General features: G+C 42.1%; 1 protein-coding gene across 2 annotated transcripts in view; it reads right to left on the bottom strand.

Moving 5' to 3' along the window:
- Nucleotides 1-20,607, bottom strand: part of shtd (shattered) — a 786,765-nt gene that overhangs the window by 330,990 nt on the left and 435,168 nt on the right. For both annotated transcript variants that reach the window (XM_067155551.2, XM_068229717.1), the window contains exon 17: nucleotides 3,976-4,077. In XM_067155551.2, coding sequence (XP_067011652.2) covers nucleotides 3,976-4,077 — 102 coding nt within the window. The remainder of the gene's footprint in view (nucleotides 1-3,975; nucleotides 4,078-20,607) is intronic.

The raw sequence follows: 20,607 nt of genomic DNA, 5'->3' as shown, positions 1-20,607 counted from the left end.
TACAAGTTCTATCAAAAGAAAAAAGGAGACACCATGGTGGAATGATCGAGTGAAAACGGTGAAAGAAAGAAACCAAATAATGAAGGCACTGGACAAGGAAAAAAAAACAGGGACAAGAACGAAATGAACAAGAAATACAAAGACTTCAAGGAGTATACAGGAACAAGAAACTTGCCGTAAAGAACATTGTAAGGGAAGAAAAAGAGAAGAAATGGAATGAGTTTGCAGACAAACTGGAAGAGGACAGTAGAGGAAATATAAAATTGCTATACAGAGTAGTGAAAAACAAGCGAAGGGATCAAGAGACCATAAAAGCAATAGAACGTGATGATGGAACTCTGGCACAAGAAGAGGGAGAAATTAAACAAGAACTCAAGATCTATTTCGAAAAGCTGCTAAATGGAGATACAGAAAACGGATAGAGGAGAGCCAAGCCGAGGAACCACAACTGAACCACCAATTACATGGCTTGAAAATGCGCTCAAGAGCATGAAGAAAGGAAAGGCAGTGGGCATAGACGAACTAAGTGCAGATATGCTGAAAGCAGCAGGAATTCCAGGAATCCAGTGGCTCTACAGATTGCTCAACAAGATATGGGAGGAAAATACTATTCCTGAGGACTGGAAGATGGGCATCATTGTACCTCCGTTCAAGAAAGGAAGCCGACGAAAATGTACTAATTACCGTGGTATCACACTACTGTCTCATGTCCTGAAAATATTGGAAAAAATAATAGAGACCAGAATCAGAGATATTGTTGAACCAATTTTGGAAGAAGAGCAGTATGGTTTCAGACCAGGAAGGTCAACTACAGACCTTATATTTGCAATTAGGATGCTAATGGAAAAATACTGGGAGAAGAACAAGCCTTTATTTCTAATATTTTTGGACATTGAGAAAGCATACGATAGTGTACCAAAGGAAAGAATTTGGCAATGCATGAAAGAACTTCAAGTGCGAGACAGCCTCATAGACAAAGCGAAAATGTTGTATAGTGGGAACAGAAGCTGTATTCAAGTAAGATGTGGTTTGTCGGACTGGTTTGAAACAAAGAGAGGAGTGCAGCAGGGCAGCTCATTGTCACCACTTCTATTTAATATTGTAATGGATGTAGTAATGAAATCTATTAAAAGGAAAGAACATGGAGATACCAAAGCCTTCACATTTGCAGATGATGTTGCGATCTGGAGTGACTCAGAAGAGGAAATGGGAGAGAGAATGCAAAGCTGGAATGAGGAGTTTAAGAAATATGGTTTAAACATCAGCAAGACCAAGACGGTGGTGATGAAAGTGTATGGGGAAGGAGCAGAACCAATAGTCATGTTAAATGAAGCTCAACTGGACAGCGTTCCAGTTTTCAAATACTTGGGTAGCGTTATATCAAATGACAACCTAGCAAAACATGAGGTGAACAATCGAATCAATAAGGCAACACAATTTTACCACCAGGTAAGACACCTGCTGTGGGATGAGCAAATACCCATGAAAACAAAAATAACATTGTACAAGTCCTATTATACACCAATTCTTACATACAGTCTCGAAACAACACTGACCAATAGAGATAATTCCAAACTTCAGGCAGCTGAAATGAAATTCCTACGCACTATGATCCAGAAAACCAGGAAAGACAAGATTAGGAATGAGAAAATTAGAGAAGAAGTAGGAATAGATGATTCTCTCCTCAATAAGATTCACATATCAAGACTGAAGTGGTTTGGTCACATGAAGAGGATGCCAGTAAACAGAACTGCAAGGAAGGAATTTGATAGATTTAGTTAAGAGCGATGTACTGCTGAGAGGTCATGATTGGGACAAGTTGGTGGAGGAAGAATGGTACAAGGACAGGATGAGATGGTGGAGGCTCATATACCACACCCGGGAAACTGGAGATGGTTTAGGATGATGATGATGATGACTACGGGAGACACTCGGACTGTATTAATTTGAGGTATCAGTACTGCATCCGCTTGGGTCTATGGTGAAGGAAGCCAGTGAATACAGTGACGTGTTAGTGTGCATGAGTGTAAGCCGAACTTCAAGAAAGAAGACAGCGCGGAAGGCTTCATCATCTCAGAAGATAAGTATCACCTAGTTATTAGAAACGGAAGTAGGGAACTCAAAGACTTTTAGCTAGAAAAAACTGGTAGATTAGGCAGTTCCCTATTTGCACAATTGAGTCTTATTTTAAAAGAGAGTAAATTTTGTATATTCTGTACATAATTTATTTTCAGTAGTTCAATATATTTAATACGGTCATTAAGCCGCCTTAAACTGGAGTTTTCATTGTAGTGCATTTTAGAACCCTTTCAGTCTCCAGGATACGACAGCGTCAACCAGAGCATCGAGAACTTATTTGAGTCACTTGTAATTTATACCTGATAAAATTTTAATACTGATGAATATGAAATCAGTCAGTGGTAAAAGACGTTAGTCTTGTGAGAAGGAGATATAAAATGTCGTAGGTCTGGAGGGGAGGAAGATGGGGGGAAGAAAAAGACCTTGTGAGGGGATTAGTAGGTTTAAGGTGGGTCTTGTGAACAATGTGGTGGGGGTTTGTAACGTGATAGGGTACTGTGTATCGCGGTAAATACTGACCTCCTATTTGGAAGATTAAAATACTTAAATAATTTAATTAAAAAATCTAATAGAATGTTAGTTTTTTCTGAGATTTTGTTCAGATTCGAATTGGAGTTGAAGAACTGGTCTAAGTGAATGAAGCAATTTTCTGCGTACATCAAGGGACACAGAACTACTAGAGGCAAAACCCCAAGGTAAATACATAAAACTACAAATTACATGTTTAGCGAAACAAGGAACGGGGAATGCCTCGAAAACAAACAGGCAAGCCCAGCTGAAAAGCTAAGGCATTAGAAATACTTGAGTGGCGAATCTAGGTGAGGTTAGGGCAGACTCCTATATGAAAAAGCAAGTGAACAATACAGGAAATTTAAGGTGGACCAGAAATCGAGAGGGCTTACCCCTAAATGGCCCATCCCGGTAACGAGGCGTCGCTGACGGCATCAAAATTTCGGACGGTCAAGAGATCGAAGACTGACAGAAAGACCCAGAAATGCTGCCTCGTTCTCTTTAAAAGGGGAATTTTGGCCTTGGAGTAGTCAATCAGAACGCAGGGGCCCGCCTATCGCCACCCAGATTCACTAATCACAACTCTTACTTCTGTCGCGAACTTTAACAAATTTTCTCGAATACGCACGATCGCGAATCTTCCGTTTCCAGAATAGTCAGAACATACTTTCTAGAATACATAACCAACAAAAGGCAACATACACTGTTCAAAAATTCATGTGACCACTTTCTCGACAGTTCCAGTAAATATAGAACTAAAATCTACTATTTACAAATACCATATGTTACCAAAATATTACACTGTACAGGTTAGGTCGTTACATGGAATACAAATAAAACATATCACCATGCTTCAGATCATACAGTAAGTACTACTTAACAAGGTTTACAAATAAAATTTCCTATAAAGAAATTCCACTTCCAATATATTCTACACCTGTGACACTTTACATCAATAATAATAATAATAATAATAAGAAGAAGAAGAAGAAGAAGAAGAAGAAGAAGAAGAAGAAGAAGAAGAAGAAGAAGAAGCAAACATAAGCAATTATCAATGTTTAAGGATTTTAAAGTTGCTTTAATGCGTTTCTTTTATTGTCTGTGTCTTTTTTGCGTGTTTTTAGCTGAAGATGTCACAGACAAGAGACAAAACATGTCCTAAGATGGACGTCTGTATTAAGTGTTAGTTATATGTGAATATAAGATAGTAAAAAGTACTGAAAGATGGAAAGTACTTCTAAATCAAAGTTCTATATTATCACATTCTCTGATATCTTTCCAGCTGAAATAATCACATGGCAAAGGTTTATATTTATAGAACTGGAATAAACCTAAAACACTTGCTAGAATATGGGAAAAAAAAGACGATCTATCGCCAACACTTACGCTCACTTTCAGATGATGAAGACGAAGGACTCTTACTGGTTGAAGTAGACTCTGGCCAACAAGCTCGATCGCCATTGATCCCATAGGCAAACTCATTATATCCTAAAATGGAAAAGAAACCACAGAATAAGTATGGTGACACGTCAACTGTCACAGCTGAATGATTCTTAGATTCACCACAATATTCCTCGCTCTTTAAAAGAAAAAGCAGCAAAAACAAGCTCAGTAAAGAGAAACACGTTACATTCCTTCTCTCGCACTCAAACAGAAGGTACGAGGCAACATAGTCCAGGCACTCGTGTTCAGGTGTGCATCCAGTGTTGCTGTGGGGCGCTGACTTCACCGCTCTAAGATATGTTTTCAAAAGGTGATCAGTGATTGTAGATAAAATCGAAGTTGCCCATGGCAAAAATGCATCAGAATGTTATTGAGGATTACGTGAAGCCTGTGGTGAGAATGCATTACGGTATAGGACGGTTGCACGACGGGCCAAGGCGTTTTGTGCGGGTCCGAATGAGACTGCAGATTTGCTCCGCACAGGTCGGGCGTCCCTTCCTCAAGATCAGATTGACATCATGAATGGTCTCATTCCCATAGACCAGGGCCTCTCAAGGGTGCATGCGCGTGGTGCATGCACTGTGCACGGTGCAAAAGACGACTTGGCTTGGTTGACCAGAGTGCAGACCCCCACTCCTCGATTTGGAGCAATAGCGCTGTCTCTCTCTTTCCCCACGCCTGTCTCGCTCGCTCCGCCTGTCTCCCTCTCCCCCACTTGCGCCGTAGCGCTCCAAATCCTGGCTGAGTTGAGCCGAGTATAGCCGAGTAGAGCCGAGCATAGCCGAGTAGCCCAGAGACGAAGCGTTGATCCGAGCCATACCGAGCGGCACCGATGCACAGTGCACGGAGCTCTTGCGCCTCGCTCTGCACGCGTGAGATTTTGGGCGTTTGAGAGGCCCTGCCATAGACCATCGATGGACTGTCCGGGAATTATCCCTAGAGGTTAGTCTCAGTTATCAGACGGTGTGGCACGTACTGATGAAATGTCTTAACATGAGGAAAATTGCGTCCCGTTGTGTTCCACATCAACTCACCGACGTACAGAAATGGTACCGGTATGCACTGGCTGGTGTCCACCTGGACAGATGGGGGACACGAGAGAAACCTCCCAGTAGGGTGTATTTGCATGTGATATTGTTATACATCCGGGTGTCTCCTGGGCAACGGACTAGGACTCTTCCTAGACGGCTGATTCTCTCACACCAGAAGCAGAACTAATCAATCTTAAAATGTATTTTAAGAAACGGCTCTTTTCAGAGCCATCCATGACAATAATATCCATAAATATTGAAGGCCTGTCAGCTGCCAAAGAGGAACTCTTGAAAAAACTATGCCAAGATCAGAAATGTGACGTCTTGTGCATTCAGGAAACGCATAGGGATGAACATCAGAAACGTCCAAAGATTTCAGGAATGATTTTAGTTGCAGAAAGGCCTCATGCGAAATACGGTAGTGCTGTATTTGTAAAGCCAGACATCCAGATCATCAGTACTCATCATACTGAAGATAACGACATCGAAATAATCACCGTGGAGTTAAGCAACATGACCATTACATCTGTGTACAAGCCTCCAAATGAAAAGTTCTCTTTCTCACCACCTGCAAATTTTGGTAATCAAACAAAGTCAATAGTACTCGGTGACTTTAACAGCCGTAGTCACGTCTGGGGATATGCTCAAGAAGATGAGAATGGAGAGATCTTCATTGCATGGGCTGAAACTCAGGAGCTTTCCCTTATTCACGACAGTAAGCTTCCCTCCTCCTTCAACAGTGGAGGATGGCACCGAGGGTATAACCCAGATCTTCTCTTTGTGAGCAACTGCTTTGTGCAGCAATGTTCTAAAGAAATGGGTTCACCAATCCCAAGAACACAACACCGGCCACTAATATGTCACCTCTCCTCACCCATAAGACCACACGAAGTTTGGTTCAGACGGAGATATAACTTTCAAAAGGCTGACTGGAAAAGGTTTTCCAGTATGTTGGATGAGATGATAAAAACTGTCTCTCCTATACCCCAAGATTATGACAAATTCATTGATATACAGATGTTGATTCCCAAAGGGAATTTAAAATATTTGTCCCGAATGAGTAAATTTATAATACCAATATAATGGTCCGTTATTGGACATTACAAATTTTCCAGCTAACTCATTCCTGGTTGCCTGCGTTTCGCCCTCGTGCGCTAAGTTAGGCTCATCAGTTGGGACTTAGCACACCACCCAAGACGCAAGGCTAGTGCATACCGTGGAGGCCACTGCATAGGCTACTTGAAGCCACCAGCAGTGCCAATGCACTATGAGAGCTATGTCTCATTTCCAAAATTTTTTGATGCCTGCCTGGCCATCAGATAATACAGATGTTGATTCCCAAAGGGACATTGCAGGTGTTGAAATTAAGTCAACACATAGAAGATGGCTTTGAAAGCCGGAAAATCACAGGAGCTGCATTTATAGATCTCTCGGCAGCATATGATACTGTTAATCACCGAATTCTCCTTGGAAAGGTATACAGCATGACAAAGGACTACCATCTGACTTGTGCCATTAGAAACCTACTTCAAAACTGAAGTTTCTTCTTTGAGTTCCAGGGAAAAAGAAGCAGGTGGAGGATACAGAAGAACGGACTACCTCAGGGAAGCGCGTTGGCACCAATGCTTTTCAATATTTACACAAATGATCAGCCTCTTCCTGCCGGGACGAATAGTTTCATCTATGCTGATGACTGTGTCATCACATCTCAGGGGGATAACTTCGAGGCGATTGAACAAACATTGTCCACAGCTCTAGACACTCTTGCTGGCTATTACAAGAAGAATCAACTAACACCAAACCCAACTAAGACGCAAACCTGTGTTTTCCATCTAAACAACAGAGAAGCTTCCCGAACTCTGAAGGTCACTTGGCAAGGCATAGCATTACAACACAATCCTACCCCGAAGTATTTCGGAGTCACTTTGGTTCGTGCCTTAACCTACAGAAAACATTGTTTGAACATCAAGCAGAAAGTGGCTGCTAGAAACAATATTGTGCGGAAGCTAACTGGAACATCTTGGGGAGCACAACCAGACACAGTGAGGACATCTGCCTTTTCGCTCTGCTATTCCGCAGCTGAATACGCATGCCCGGTGTGGTACAAATCTTGCCATACCAAAGCAGTTGATGTAGCACTCAACGAAACCTGCCGCATTATTACTGGATGTTTGAGACCTACACCTTTGGAAAAAGTGTATTGCCTTGCAGGGATAGCACCTCCCGATATTCGCCGTGAAGTGGCAGCCAAGAAAGAAAAGAGAAAGGTGTTGACATCGGAAGCCCATCCTTTGTTTGGATATGAGCCACCACGCCAGCGGCTTAAGTCTAGGAAAAGCTTCTTGAGAGTAACCGAAACACTTGCAGGAACAGCGCAGCAAGCAAGAATTCAAGAATGGCGCGTCAGGAGTCAACATACGAGGATCAGTCAATGGATGACCCCAAAAGAGGAACTCCCTCCTGGCCATGTCACAGATTGGGTGAATTGGAGAGCACTGAACAGACTGCGCTCTGGTGTTACGCGGTGCAGGGTAAACCAGAAGAAATGGGGTTTCGAAGTGGACGGTACCTTGTGTGTATGTGGAGAAGAGCAGACCACAGCCCATTTGTTGCAATGCAGTTCATGCCCATTCAGCTGCACAACAGAAGACCTGGTTAAAGCGAAGCCAAATGCACTTGATGTTGCAAGGTTTTGGGCTCACATAGTTTAATGTGGCTCTTCGCCATTGGAGTATTTATGTTATGTTTTATGTTTTTCCTTATCTTTAATTTTAAACTTATGTATGCTTCTGACACGATATAAATAAACCTGGACAGATGTCGCAATATAAGAAATGCACTTCTGCAGCGAATTGTCGCCATTGATTAGAAGTGGGCACGAGCCTACAAGCCTGAATTACAGCGTCAATCGAATGAATGGCGTCACAAAGGTTTACTACGCTCACACAAATTTTGACAGGAACCCAGTCGGGTGAAACCTATGCCGAATGTGGCGTACAACTACGAGGGTGTTATTTTTATGTATGCTGTGACTGAGGGACAATGAGCAACATCTGCGTCTGGCTATGCGGTGCAAATCACCATGTTTATTGCAAGATGATCGCCCTATCGTGTTGCATGACAACGCATGTTGTAATGTCACAAATGATCTTATTACAATGGTGGAATTGGAAGGTCTTGGAACACCCACCAGGCGTGACTTCGACATGTTTTCAAAGTTGAAAGAACCCCTCCAAGGACGCCGATTTCCTGACGTGGCACCTGTCCTCCATGCAGTAGGGTGCTCCGTCGCTGACATCAGCAGACAATGTCTTACCAATGGTGACCAATGACATTCATATTAATAGGAAATTAACATGAAGATCCACCTATTCAATGTCATCTTCAGCCAGGGACTAAAACTAACAATGCATAGTGCAAATACCATCAAATTAACACTTTAAAAATATTATATACATATCACAGATTATTTTACATACATACATACATACATACATACATACATACATACATACATACATACATAATCATTATAGACCATTATGCCTTTCAGTGTTGAGTCTGCAAGCCTCTGTGAATTTACTAAACGTCGCCACAATCCTCTATTTGCAACTAGTGCTGTGGCCTCATTTAGTTCTATACCTCTTATGTTTAAATCATTCGAAACTGAGTCTAACCATCGTCGTCTTGGTCTCCCTCTACTTCTCTTACCCCCATAACAGAGTCCATTATTGTCCTAGGTAACCTATCCTCCTCCATTCGCCTCACATGACCCCACCACAGAAGCTGGTTGATGAGTACAGCTTCATCCATCGAGTTCATTCCTAATTTATCGTTTATCTTTTCATTCCGAGCACCCCTCTGCCATTGTTTCCACCTGTTTGTACTAGCAATCATTCTCGCTACTTTCATGTCTGTTACTTCTAACTTATGAATAATATATCCTGAGTCCACCAAGCTTTCGCTCCTGTACAGCAAAGTTGATCTGAAAGCTGACCGAAGTAAAGATAGTTTCATCGAGGAGCTGACTCCCTTATTACAGAATACCATTGATTGCAACTGCGAGCTCACTGCATTAACTTTACTGCACCTTGTTTCAATCTCACTTACTATATTACCATCTTGAGAAAACACACATCCTACATACTTAAAATTATCTACCTGTTCCAGCTTTTTTTTTTTTTGCTAGGGGCTTTACGTCGCACCGACACAGATAGGTCTTATGGCGACGATGGGATAGGAAAGGCCTAGGAGTTGGATGCAAGCGGCCGTGGCCTTAATTAAGGTACAGCCCCAGCAACCATTTTCAGGGCTGCCGATAGTGGGATTCGAAACTACTATCTCCCGGATGCAAGCTCACAGCCGCGCGCCTCTACGCGCACAGCCAACTCGCCCGGTAAGTGGAAGATTACAGCCTTGTCTAATCCATTCAATTCTGTTAAACTTCTTACCTACTGGCATCAATCTAGTCTTTGAAAGACTAATCTTCATACCATATTCATTGCACCTGTTTTCAAATTCCAAGATATTAGACTGCAGGATTTTGGTACAATCTGCCATTAAGACCAAGTCGTTGGCATAGGCTAGATTGCTTACTACATTTCCATCTGATTGAATCCCTCCCTGCTACTTTATAACTTTCAGCAGATGATCCATGTAAACTACGAACAGCAAAGGTTGGTTTTGTTTGCTTTACGTTGCACTCACACAGACAGGTCTTATGGCGATGATGGGACAGGAAAGGCCTAGGAATGGGAAGGAAGTGGCTGTGGCCTTAATTAAGGTACAGCCCCAGCATGTGCCTGGTGTGAAAATGGGAAACGACTGAAAACCATCTTCAGGGCTGCCGACAGTGGGATTCGAACCCACTATCTCCCGGATGCAAGCTCACAGCTGTGCGCCCCTAACCGCACGGCCAACTCGCCCGGTAAGTGGAAGATTACAGCCTTGTCTAATCCCTGTAAGTATCTTGAAACAAGAACTCATTCTACCATCAATTCTTACTGCAGCCCAACAGTCAAAATAAATGGCTTTGATTGATTTTAATAATCTACCCTTAATCCCATAGTCTCCCAGTATGGCGAACACCTTTTCCCTCAGTATCCTGTCATAAGTTTTCTCAAGATCTACGAAAGATAAACATAACTGTGTATTCCTCTCGCAGCATTTTTCCTGGCGCATACTGAAAATCTGATCCTGTGGTCTGAAACCACAGTGGTTTTCAACCAACTTCCTCTCAACGACTGATCGCACCGTACCTTCCAAGATGCCAGTGAATACTTTGCCTGGTATACTAATCAATGAGATACCTCGATAGCTGTTGCAATCTTTTCTGTCCCTTTGCTTGTAGATAGGAGCAATTACTGGTTTTGTCCAAGCTGAAGGTACCTTACCAACACTCCACGCTAATCTTATTACTTGTGGCGGGTGGGTTGTTTATGATTCACAAAAGATAAAAAGGGATCGTAGAAGTGCTGGGCAACGAGAGGTAAACCGTGGACGGTACAGAGGGGGAAGAAAAGAAGAGCCAACGTCATAAGAACAAAAAACACAAGACGCAACAAGTACAACACTCTTCACAACTAAGCAGAGCTCGGTGATGTTTCCCAACCAACAGTACAAACACAAATAAGAGAGAGTGGGAGAACAAATTAATGATCAGCATTTTTAAATTACAATATCCAGGTATTCTATAAGAATTGACCTGACTAGAAAGTAGTGCGCTATATTAATACCGTATTTCACGGCATAATCGTCGCACTTTTTATACCAAAATTTTCGAAAAAAATTGTAGGGTGCGACCATTATACGATGAATATTTAATACCAGTATTTGTATTACTCAAAAAATGTATTTATAACTAAATTGTATTTGATACAAATTTAAGATGCACGTAATACTCGCGTTTATACATCAAAATAATTAAAATAGTCTAAAACAAAATTCATAATTTTTCGCAACAATTCGGCGAACGTTTTTCCAACCTGAAAATAAAAATGAACGTATTAAGTTAATTTGTCATTAATTTAAGTATTAAAGTTAAAATATTACACTTGAAAAAAATTATCGCTTTGTTGTGAAATGCGGACTTACCGGTACGCAATTTATTCCAAATCTTCGGTGTCGCTATCGCAGGTTTCGCTATCTGATGCGCCGTCCTCGCCTCTGTTAATACCAGTATCAGATTCTTCGTCTCCCTGCCACACTGCGTCATCTTCGGAACCGTCTAGTGCATTCGAAATCCCAGTCCTTTTGAAGCTCTTGGAGACTAGTTCAGGTGGTATAAGATCCCAACTCTTCTTCACCCACGAGCATAACAAGTCCAAGGGTGGACGCCTGATATTTCCGGCGGGCGTCAATTGCTGATCGCCGCTCATCATCCACTCGTTGTAAAATCGACGTAAGTGGTCTTTAAAGGGTTTATTAACACATACGTCTAGTGGCTGCAAAGCAGATGTTAGGCCACCAGGAATGACTATCTATCGTGTCTTATTTGTAGTGAGAATTTGCTTCACTTCGTTCACGAGGTGACCTCGGAAACTATCTAAAACAAGCAGAGCTGGTTGTTTTAGTAGTGCACTAGGTCTTCTATTCCACACAGTTTTAACCCAGTCCAGCATGAGTTCTACGTCCATCCAACCCTTTGGTTGCACTCGTACATGAATTCCACGGGGAAACTGTATATTCTTAGGCATCGTTTTCCTCTTGAAAATGATGTAAGGCGGCAACTTTCTCCCGTCAGCTGTAATGGCTAGCATTGCCGTGCATCGCAACTTCTCACTACTGCTGGTTTTCATTAATACACTCCGTGATCCTTTTAGCGCAATAGTGCTGTTGCGAGGCATATCAAAAAAGATTGGAGTCTGATCGGCATTACCGATTTGAGAAAGCAAGTACGAAGTTTCCTTGCGCAAACGTATGACAAATCGGTGGAAATTTACAATCTTGTCCGTGTAAACAGCAGGCAACTTTTGGCTTAGTGTTGTTCTCCTTCGCACTGACAGATTGTGTCGTCGCATGAACCCCTTAATCCACCCACGAGTCGCCTTAAACTGAGTTACCGGTATGTTGTGTTTGCGCGCTACCTCCTGTCCCTTAATTTGTAACATTTCATAACTGCAGCCATTGTTACGTATTTCACTGACGTACCTAAACACTTCTTCGTCAATTATAGGAAACTTCCCTGTTTTAGGACCTCTAAACGCGCGTCTAGAAGGGTTTGTGCTTTTTAGCTTGTTTTTTACTTTCCGCCAGTCACGCACCAACTTTTCACTCACAGAAAATTTTCTTTCTGCAGCTCTGTTCCCGTGCTGTTCAGCGAAGGCAATTACGCTTAGCTTGAAGCCCGCAGAATAGTTTCTATATTTACCCATAATCGCTTATAAATGCTTCACACGTTAATGTTTTGCGATATAAATGACTTTCCGTAATTGTTCACTATTAAAACAAATTATTTCTGCAAACACCCAAAACACAAATTAAAAACTTAAATTCTCACGCACACATGTCTACAGTAATCACGTAAATCTGAAACAAATAAATGCATCTGTGATCTGTCCATTCCAGAGCAGCCAATACTGTTAGGCAGCAATTTTTTTTTTTCTTCGGGGGGGCCCCCGAAGCCCGCTCCCCCCGCGTGACCAACGACTCAATCTACATGGCCTCCGACATGCTGTTATTTCTAAGAAGAAGAAAGAGATAGCAGGGAAGAGTGGGAAGTGATACAAGGAGTATCTGCCTGTTTCCATGTCAAACACGCTACCAGGCGATATTGTATTAGGTATATGGTATTGAAGTTTGGTATTGAAGGGTCAGGGAAAAACCACATAGGCAGAAAGAAGAAAGAGCCTACATGTAAAACCTGACATCTTGTGATAGCACATGCAAGGATGTGGGCTGGAAAAAGACCAGAGGTTGTGTTAGTTAGGAACAGGTAACATGCACGAAACATAAACCAATTCCTTGCCATTCCATCACCTGGGGATCAGTCCGTCTGGGCACTGCTGTGACTAGCACGGTCCTTGCCGGCTGCGGAGCCATGCGTCAAGTACCACTAGGGCCTGTCGCACGACTCCACTTCCTTGGGGTACCTCGTACCCAGTCTCCGATCCCGGAGAATGAGGCCAAGCCCGCCGAGGCGGGGGCCTCCTGGAAAGGGGTGGGTCATGGCGCCGGGCCTCCTTCCTCTCTGCCCGCGCCATGGCCCGGTAGACAGGGCAACTGCGATGGGAGGCCGGGTGGCCCCCCGAGCTGTTGGCGCACACCGGCGCGTCTCTAAGTGTTGCGCAGGCCGTGTAGTAGTGATCACCACCACAGCGGTTGCACCTCACCTCGAGCCCACAGCTGACCTGACCAGCAAGGAAGCATGCAACAATTTATCAGTTTAGCTCGTTGGTTGCGACACACTACTGCGCTTGCGCAAAGCTCGCAAACCGGAGCTCTAGCTAGCGCGGTGTAGATCTACTGTATAGTTGACTGTATTCCGAGACGTCAGTAACAAACATTCATTTCTTTCAATTTCTTTTAAACATACAGTAATTAGGTTAATATTTCTTCCCAGTTATTGATGATTTTACATTACATTACTGACGAGTTTATAAAATAAAACTTTAATAGCATTGGATAATAATTATCTTGACTGCTTGGATAAAAGTTTTCATCCCATGCCCGGACACTTATGACGTAGTAGTAAGATAAGAGTCTAGCGATGACAACTGAGACATTGTAAATAATTCGGCTGAATAATTCCGTGGAAATCTGCGTTATCGTCTTGGATTTCACTTCGTGCGCAATAACACAGGAGCCGGCCCCAGGGGTAGCGTGCTTGCCTCTTACACGGAGGCCTCGGGTTCAATTCACGGCCGAGTCAGGGAATTTTACCTGTATCTGAGGGCTGGTTCGAAGTCCATTCAACCTACCTAGCAGGTATTTCCTGGCGACGTTGCCGATAAGCGATAACTTACAGCCTTACGTATTTCAAATGGGAACTCATAATATGTAGGTGGTGAATAAATAGTACACTGTCTCGCGACCACGTTGTCAAACTGCCGATAGCCTACCGGTAAGCATAATATGTAGGTGGTGAATAAATAGTACACTGTCTCGCGACCACGTTGTCAAACTGCCGATAGTCTACCGGTAAGCCATGCGTCGTACATATACCGGTATTATTTATTTATACGTTGTGCAACATGTCGCAAACGTGACTGTGTTGCCAAATTGCCCATAAACCATACACGTATTTAAATTGCGCATTCATGTGCAACTTACGTTGCAGTTCCATTTACCTTTTAACCAGATTAGTGAACAAAATTTGGACGTGCGACGATTATGTAATTAAGTTTAAAGTCCGATTTTTGTATTGAAAATAAAGGATGCGACGATTACGCGGTGGCGACGATTATGCCGTGAAATACGGTATTAAATTCCAGAAAATACCGGATGTCGTCGGCTGTAATGTAACTGTACGAGTGTATGACTCGCAATTTTAGGTTAGGAAATTTTCATAAACAATTTTTAATATAAAGTAGTAAATATCTTGTGAGTTTTGAATTGAGATGTAAGAACATTATATTCTAAGAAGAATTTGGTAGTAGGGAATCATGTATCTATGTTTCTTTATATTGGTGTATGAATCTGCACATGGCATAGCAGTAAAGTTTAAGCAACCAGGAAAACAGCTACTATATCAATAAAGACAGTTGAAGGTGGTTTAAAGTGTTGCAACGTGTGGATTTTGGCGGACGTTGTGCTGCATGGAGCGAGTCTCTACGTGTGTCTGCGTATTATTGTGCAGGACTGTTACACTTGCTGATTATTGCTATTGAGGTTACTGTTGACCGCGAAGTGGGTGCTGCACGAGCATTTTACTGCACAATTACGGAGTCAAGAGTGCATGGCTCGTTAATGGACATTCCCGGTGAGCGGTTGGTGGGAGATGCTACACGGTGATGTTTTATAAGACTATGGATTTTCCCTTGCCGAGGAAATGCACATTCTAGGCAGCCTTTAAAAGTGCAGTGTCGAGGTCATATGTGGTTCACAGAACTAATTACAACTTAATGAAATAAGTTATAGCCCAATTGTTCATTACCTCCATATTATTGGAAGAATACCACATGCTTGTTGCCATTTATCGTGGAGAGAGCCTTTATAATCTTACGCAAGAATGGAACTGGAATCATTATTCTTTCACACTGTCTGATGAGCATTCAGTTTCAGTAACCAGTATGGACTCAGTGTGTGAACAGTTTTCATTCATACTTGTTTGGCTGCAGTTCTCTTCGCTTCACTTAATTTGATATTTTCTTCGCCAACACCTGACTTGACATTGTACATAGCTAAGATATCACCTAACATGCTGATGTGTCTATGTTAATACATCATACAGTGACATTACTTGGTATTCTCAAACGGTGATGGTGCTTCTTGTTCAGTGTATATACGAGATCAAAATGGGACGAAGATCTCGTAGCCTACTTCTAAATTGTCAGTAATAGCCAAAGCAGTCTGCAATCTGGATAAAGATGAGGGGAATTGGTGCAGTGTTTCCTGGGTGGTGATGTTTTGGAGCAGCCAAACAACCTACAGATGGTTGTGGCAATTGGAAAAGCTCAGAAGTCAAGATTTAAGAAGTGAGCGTTGTGTTAGGTTAGGGATGTACTTGGCAAATAATCATAACGCTAGTTGGGGCACCTTGTCCTTACTAATTAATATGTTGAGTGAAAATTATGTGTGTTTAAATCTGTTATAAGAGATACCACATGAGGTATGTATGTACAGTGTAAATTTTAAAGTGATTGGTGCAGAATCATATATTATGTTGTTTGTGAAATCGGCAAGATGGAAATGTAATTTTATATTGTGAGTAAGAATGTACGAATTTTTGATAAACTTTAATTCTCAGTACATTTAATAGTTAAACGTATGATAACCTAAACTCATGGAGTGAAAACCTGGCATGTTACCTAAATTTAATTTCAGGGGTAAACAGTTAAGGTTACTGTCGCCTTGGGAGGGGGAGTTCTGTCATGCTCTTTGAGTCAATTATTCCTGTAAATTGTTTGCAGGTGGCGCATTCCTGTAGTATTTTCTGTTTCGCCAACCAGTTACAGTAACTTCTTCCTGTTTTACAATGACCAGTTCAACTCAGTTTATGGATGTGTTTACAATGACTAAACGGACCAATACTAGCGTAAAACATATGCCCACACAAATCGCACTGAATGGATGGAGGAGGGCGGGGTTCTTATCGACAAGTTTTCTTGCTTGTTGCTTGGCCTCTTGATGTCTGCGGCGTTCTCTTTCAAACAAGTTGACAGCGGTGGATGTAGTGTTCCACCACAGAGAGCGGTCCACAGCACGTTCTTCCCATGTCTGTATATCTATACCAGTTGTCTTCATGATGTGTTTTCAGCTGGTCCTTAAAAGGGGCTCAATGAGGTCCACATAAAGAATTTGGCGGGGAAGCCTTGTATCACCCACGCGGTGAACATGGCCTAACAAGCTCAGTTGACGAGCAATGATTGTTGCCTCGATGCTATTTACCTGTGCTTTGTCAAGAACTGCCGTGTTGGACACATAGCCCTCCCACTTAATATTCAAGATAATGTAACCGAGCACAACATGATAAATGTAAACAAACTGAAGGCTAGACTATAACACAGTAGAAGAATGAAACTAATTTTCAAGACTATTGACACACCGAAAGTTCATTTCAAATAACCCAAAACAGCATTCCAAAAAAAAGGAATTAGACATCCAACTGCTCACTTATGGATATATAATCGAGTACAACCACTCCAGAACATAGTCATGCAAAGTTCAAAATACCTCATGGTCCCATACACGTATGAAAATTCAAATCAACGTAACACAAAGATGTTGCCCTCTCTCTAACAGCCAAAGAATGCCTCGCCATAGCAGGCAAAGAGCGCAGTTTATATAGGGCCAGTTGGAGAGGGAAAAGCATGACACAAGGCACTAGAAACGCCGAGAATGTCCGTGAGGAGTGTAGAGTCGATGGCTCGATGACATCATCCAGGTTTGACACAGGTAATCAGCTGACAGTAATTCCATAGCTGTGGCAGTGTGTGGATGACGAATACGGTGAAAGTGAGTCGACAAAGTTACAAACTCTATGAAGCCATTTCATCCCTGCCTTCCCATTATACTTCACCATTTCAGGTCAAATTTCGTCTATTCCCACTGCTTTATGATAATGGAGGTTTTTTACTGCCCTTTTCACTTCCTCAAGCATAATTTCACCAACATTATTTTCCTCCTCCCTGGTTGTTCACAACAACACCAGGAAGATTTCCTTTCATGTTGAGAAGATTTACAAAATATTCCTTCACCTGTCCAGTGATTCCCTGGGATCTATTATGAGTTCACCTGAATTACCCAAAACACTGTTCATTTTATTTTTCCCTCCCTTCCTAAGATTCTTTACTACTGTCCAGAAAGGTTTCCCTGCTGCTTGACCTAGCCTTTCCAGGTTATTACCAAAATCTTCCCATGACCTCTTTTTAGATTCAACAACTATTTGTTTCGCTCTGTTTCTTTCATCTACGTACAAATCCCTGTCTGCCTCAGCCCTTGTTTGGAGCCATTTCTGATAAGCCTTCTTTTTACATTTACAAGCTGCTCTCACTTCATCATTCCACCAAGATGTTCGCTTTTTCCCATCTTTACACACAGTTGTTCCTTGGCATTCCCTTGCTGTTTCTACGACAGCATCCCTGTATGCCACCCAGTCTCTTTCTATATCCTGAAACTGCTTACTGTCCACTGTTCAGAACTTCTCACTAATCACATCCACATATTTCTGTCTAATTTCTTCATGCTGGAGATTTTCCACCCTTATTCGTTTGCAGACAGATTTCACTTTCTCTATCCTAGTCCTAGATAGAGGCCCTACTTAGTTCACTACAAAACCGATAGTGGTTTGAAAAATCTCCGGAAAACCTGTATATTTCTAAGGGATTTCCTGAATTTGAAGTCGGTTAAGATATAGTCTATTATGGATCTGGTACCCCTAGCCTCCCATGTGTAGCGGTGAATAGCCTTATGCTTGAAGAATGTATTCGTAACAGCTAAACCCATACTAGCATAGAAGTCCAGCAAATGCTTCCCATTCCCATTAGCTTCCATATCTTCCCCACATTTACCAATCACCCTTTCGTATCCTTCAGTTCTATTTCCAACTCTCGCATTGAAATTGCCCATTAGCCCTAAGCTATCATTGCTGTTGACCCTGACTGCGATAACACTCAATGCTTCATAAGACTTGTCAACTTCATCCTCATCTGCACTCTCACATGGTGAATACACTGAGACAATTCTCGTCCTAATTCCTCCAAATGCCAAATCTACCCACATCATTCGCTGATTTACATGCCTAACAGAAACTATGTTGCATACAATAGTATTTCTGATGAAGAGCTCTACCCCACACTCTGCCGTTCCCTGTTTAATACCCATCAAGTACACTTTATAACCTCCTATTTCTTCCTCATTATCTCCCCTTACCCGAATATCACTTACTCTTAGCACATCCAGATGCATCCTCTTTGCTGACTCAGCCAGTTCTACCTTCTTTCTTTCATAAGTCCCATTAATATTGATAGCTCTGTATCGAATTCCATTTTGTTTGCCAAGTTGTTTCCAAGGAGTCCCTCGCCTGTCAAATGGGAGTAGGACTCCGTTACTCCCATAGGTCCGAGGCTTGCTTAAAGTGTTCTGAGCTCGGTAAATTCATGAAGCAGGATGCTACCCTACTTGCACATAGTCCAAGTGAGGATCTCTCCTCTAACGGGTTATGGACCACCGGTGGATTGTATAGTCCTAGCCGCCTGAGCACAAGGAAGGCCATGACTCAGAATATGTCCGAGATGCCCACTCCCATTCCGTAGCAACTGGTATCCCGACTCTCAGGACCATTTACTAGGCCACTCAGCCGTTGCCCATGGTTCAAATATTAGGATGTAACTACAATAACCCCATACCATGAGCTATTATTTTACAAAAGAGGCAAAAAATCTCTCAATCGATAATACTATAATTAGTGAATTTAAATTAAAGTCCACTAGTCGAGTTTCGTCATGTGTGACACTGTCACTGGTATTAATCTAAAATGAACAGTCCTAGTAAGTACAAGTACAATTGGAACTGAGCTGTTACACTGGTGCTGAAAATTAAAATAACCCTCGTGTACTTAGTTGGTAAAAGTCTGAGTGACATGTATTGGTGAGAGTTGTGTCAAATGCAACACAGCTGTGTTTAAACAAGTATACACACAATGAGTAGACTTGAGATGGTACAATTGAATTATTTGATGGAAGGGACCTTGCAAAACCCAAATCATAAGTGACGAGCTGTTTGTGCTGAGCAAATAGGTTGAAAAGAGGAGAAAACCGAAATAATGCACGTGATAAAAAGGAACAAGCAGCTAAACAAAGTTGTAACTGACTTACTCCTTCGTGATGTCAAACAATGCACACATACCCAGGCTATAATCTATCAGCTTCATTGTCTGTATTGATAGTTTGAGCACACAACTATAAACACAACTACATACAAATGGCGGATAGTGTATAGTCACGAAATACAAGGCTCGTGGTTTGTGCGGCATTAGGAGGTGAATTTTAGCAGTTTGACAGTCGCAAGTGTGATACATTACTCGAACTAGTACAGTTATTCACGTCAGTGTGTTTGTGAAGTGTTCAGTGAAACCTGAAGCGAAATATCTACAAAAACAACCATGCCACCCAAAGTTAAAGAGGTGCCAATGGAAGCCATTGTGAAGCAAGCAGTGCAGGAAGCGCGGAGCAGTAAGGAGACTCTCAACACACTTGCCAACCTCATCCAAGATCAGGTGACGAAGACAGTTGTAGAGCAACTGAAAGAAACCATAAATTTCAATACGAGCGTGATCGTGGAACTAAAGCGTGCGCTGGAAGAAAGAGACACGACCATAAGGGTATTAAAAAGGGAGCTGCAAATTAAAACAGACAGTTTAGAGCAGTACCAAAGAAGACAGTGCTTGCGCGTGTTTGGTGTGGAAGAAACTGCAGGAGAAAACACGGACAATATTGTCATTGATATTGCTCGTGAAATTGGGGTGGAACTCTCAGTGGATGAAATAGACAGATCGCATAGGGTTGGGAAAAGTCAACCTGGCCGTCCAAGACCCATAATTGTTAAGTTTGTTTCGTACCGGAAAAGAAATGCGATGTTTATAAACAAAAAGAAACTCAAGGGTACAAGTAAAACAATTAGAGAGGACCTAACCCCAGAGAGACTGCGGCTTCTACAGGACGCTGTAAGTAAGTTCAGTGTGCGGAACGTGTGGTCAAAGGATGGCATAATTTATGTTAAGCAGGGAACTCTTAAAATATCTGTGTCAAACCGTGAAGATCTCGAACGTATTCGCTAACCATGAGCCGACATTCTGTAAACTAAATACCGCTGTATAGAACTTTAATCAGAATTTCAACTGTAGCTATAGTCTACATTTTTATCATTAATTTCAATTTTAATTTCT

Source organism: Anabrus simplex, chromosome 11 (genome assembly GCF_040414725.1).
Source record: "Anabrus simplex isolate iqAnaSimp1 chromosome 11, ASM4041472v1, whole genome shotgun sequence".
Taxonomy (NCBI): domain Eukaryota; kingdom Metazoa; phylum Arthropoda; class Insecta; order Orthoptera; family Tettigoniidae; genus Anabrus; species Anabrus simplex.
This window is presented reverse-complemented; position numbering and strand designations above follow the sequence as displayed.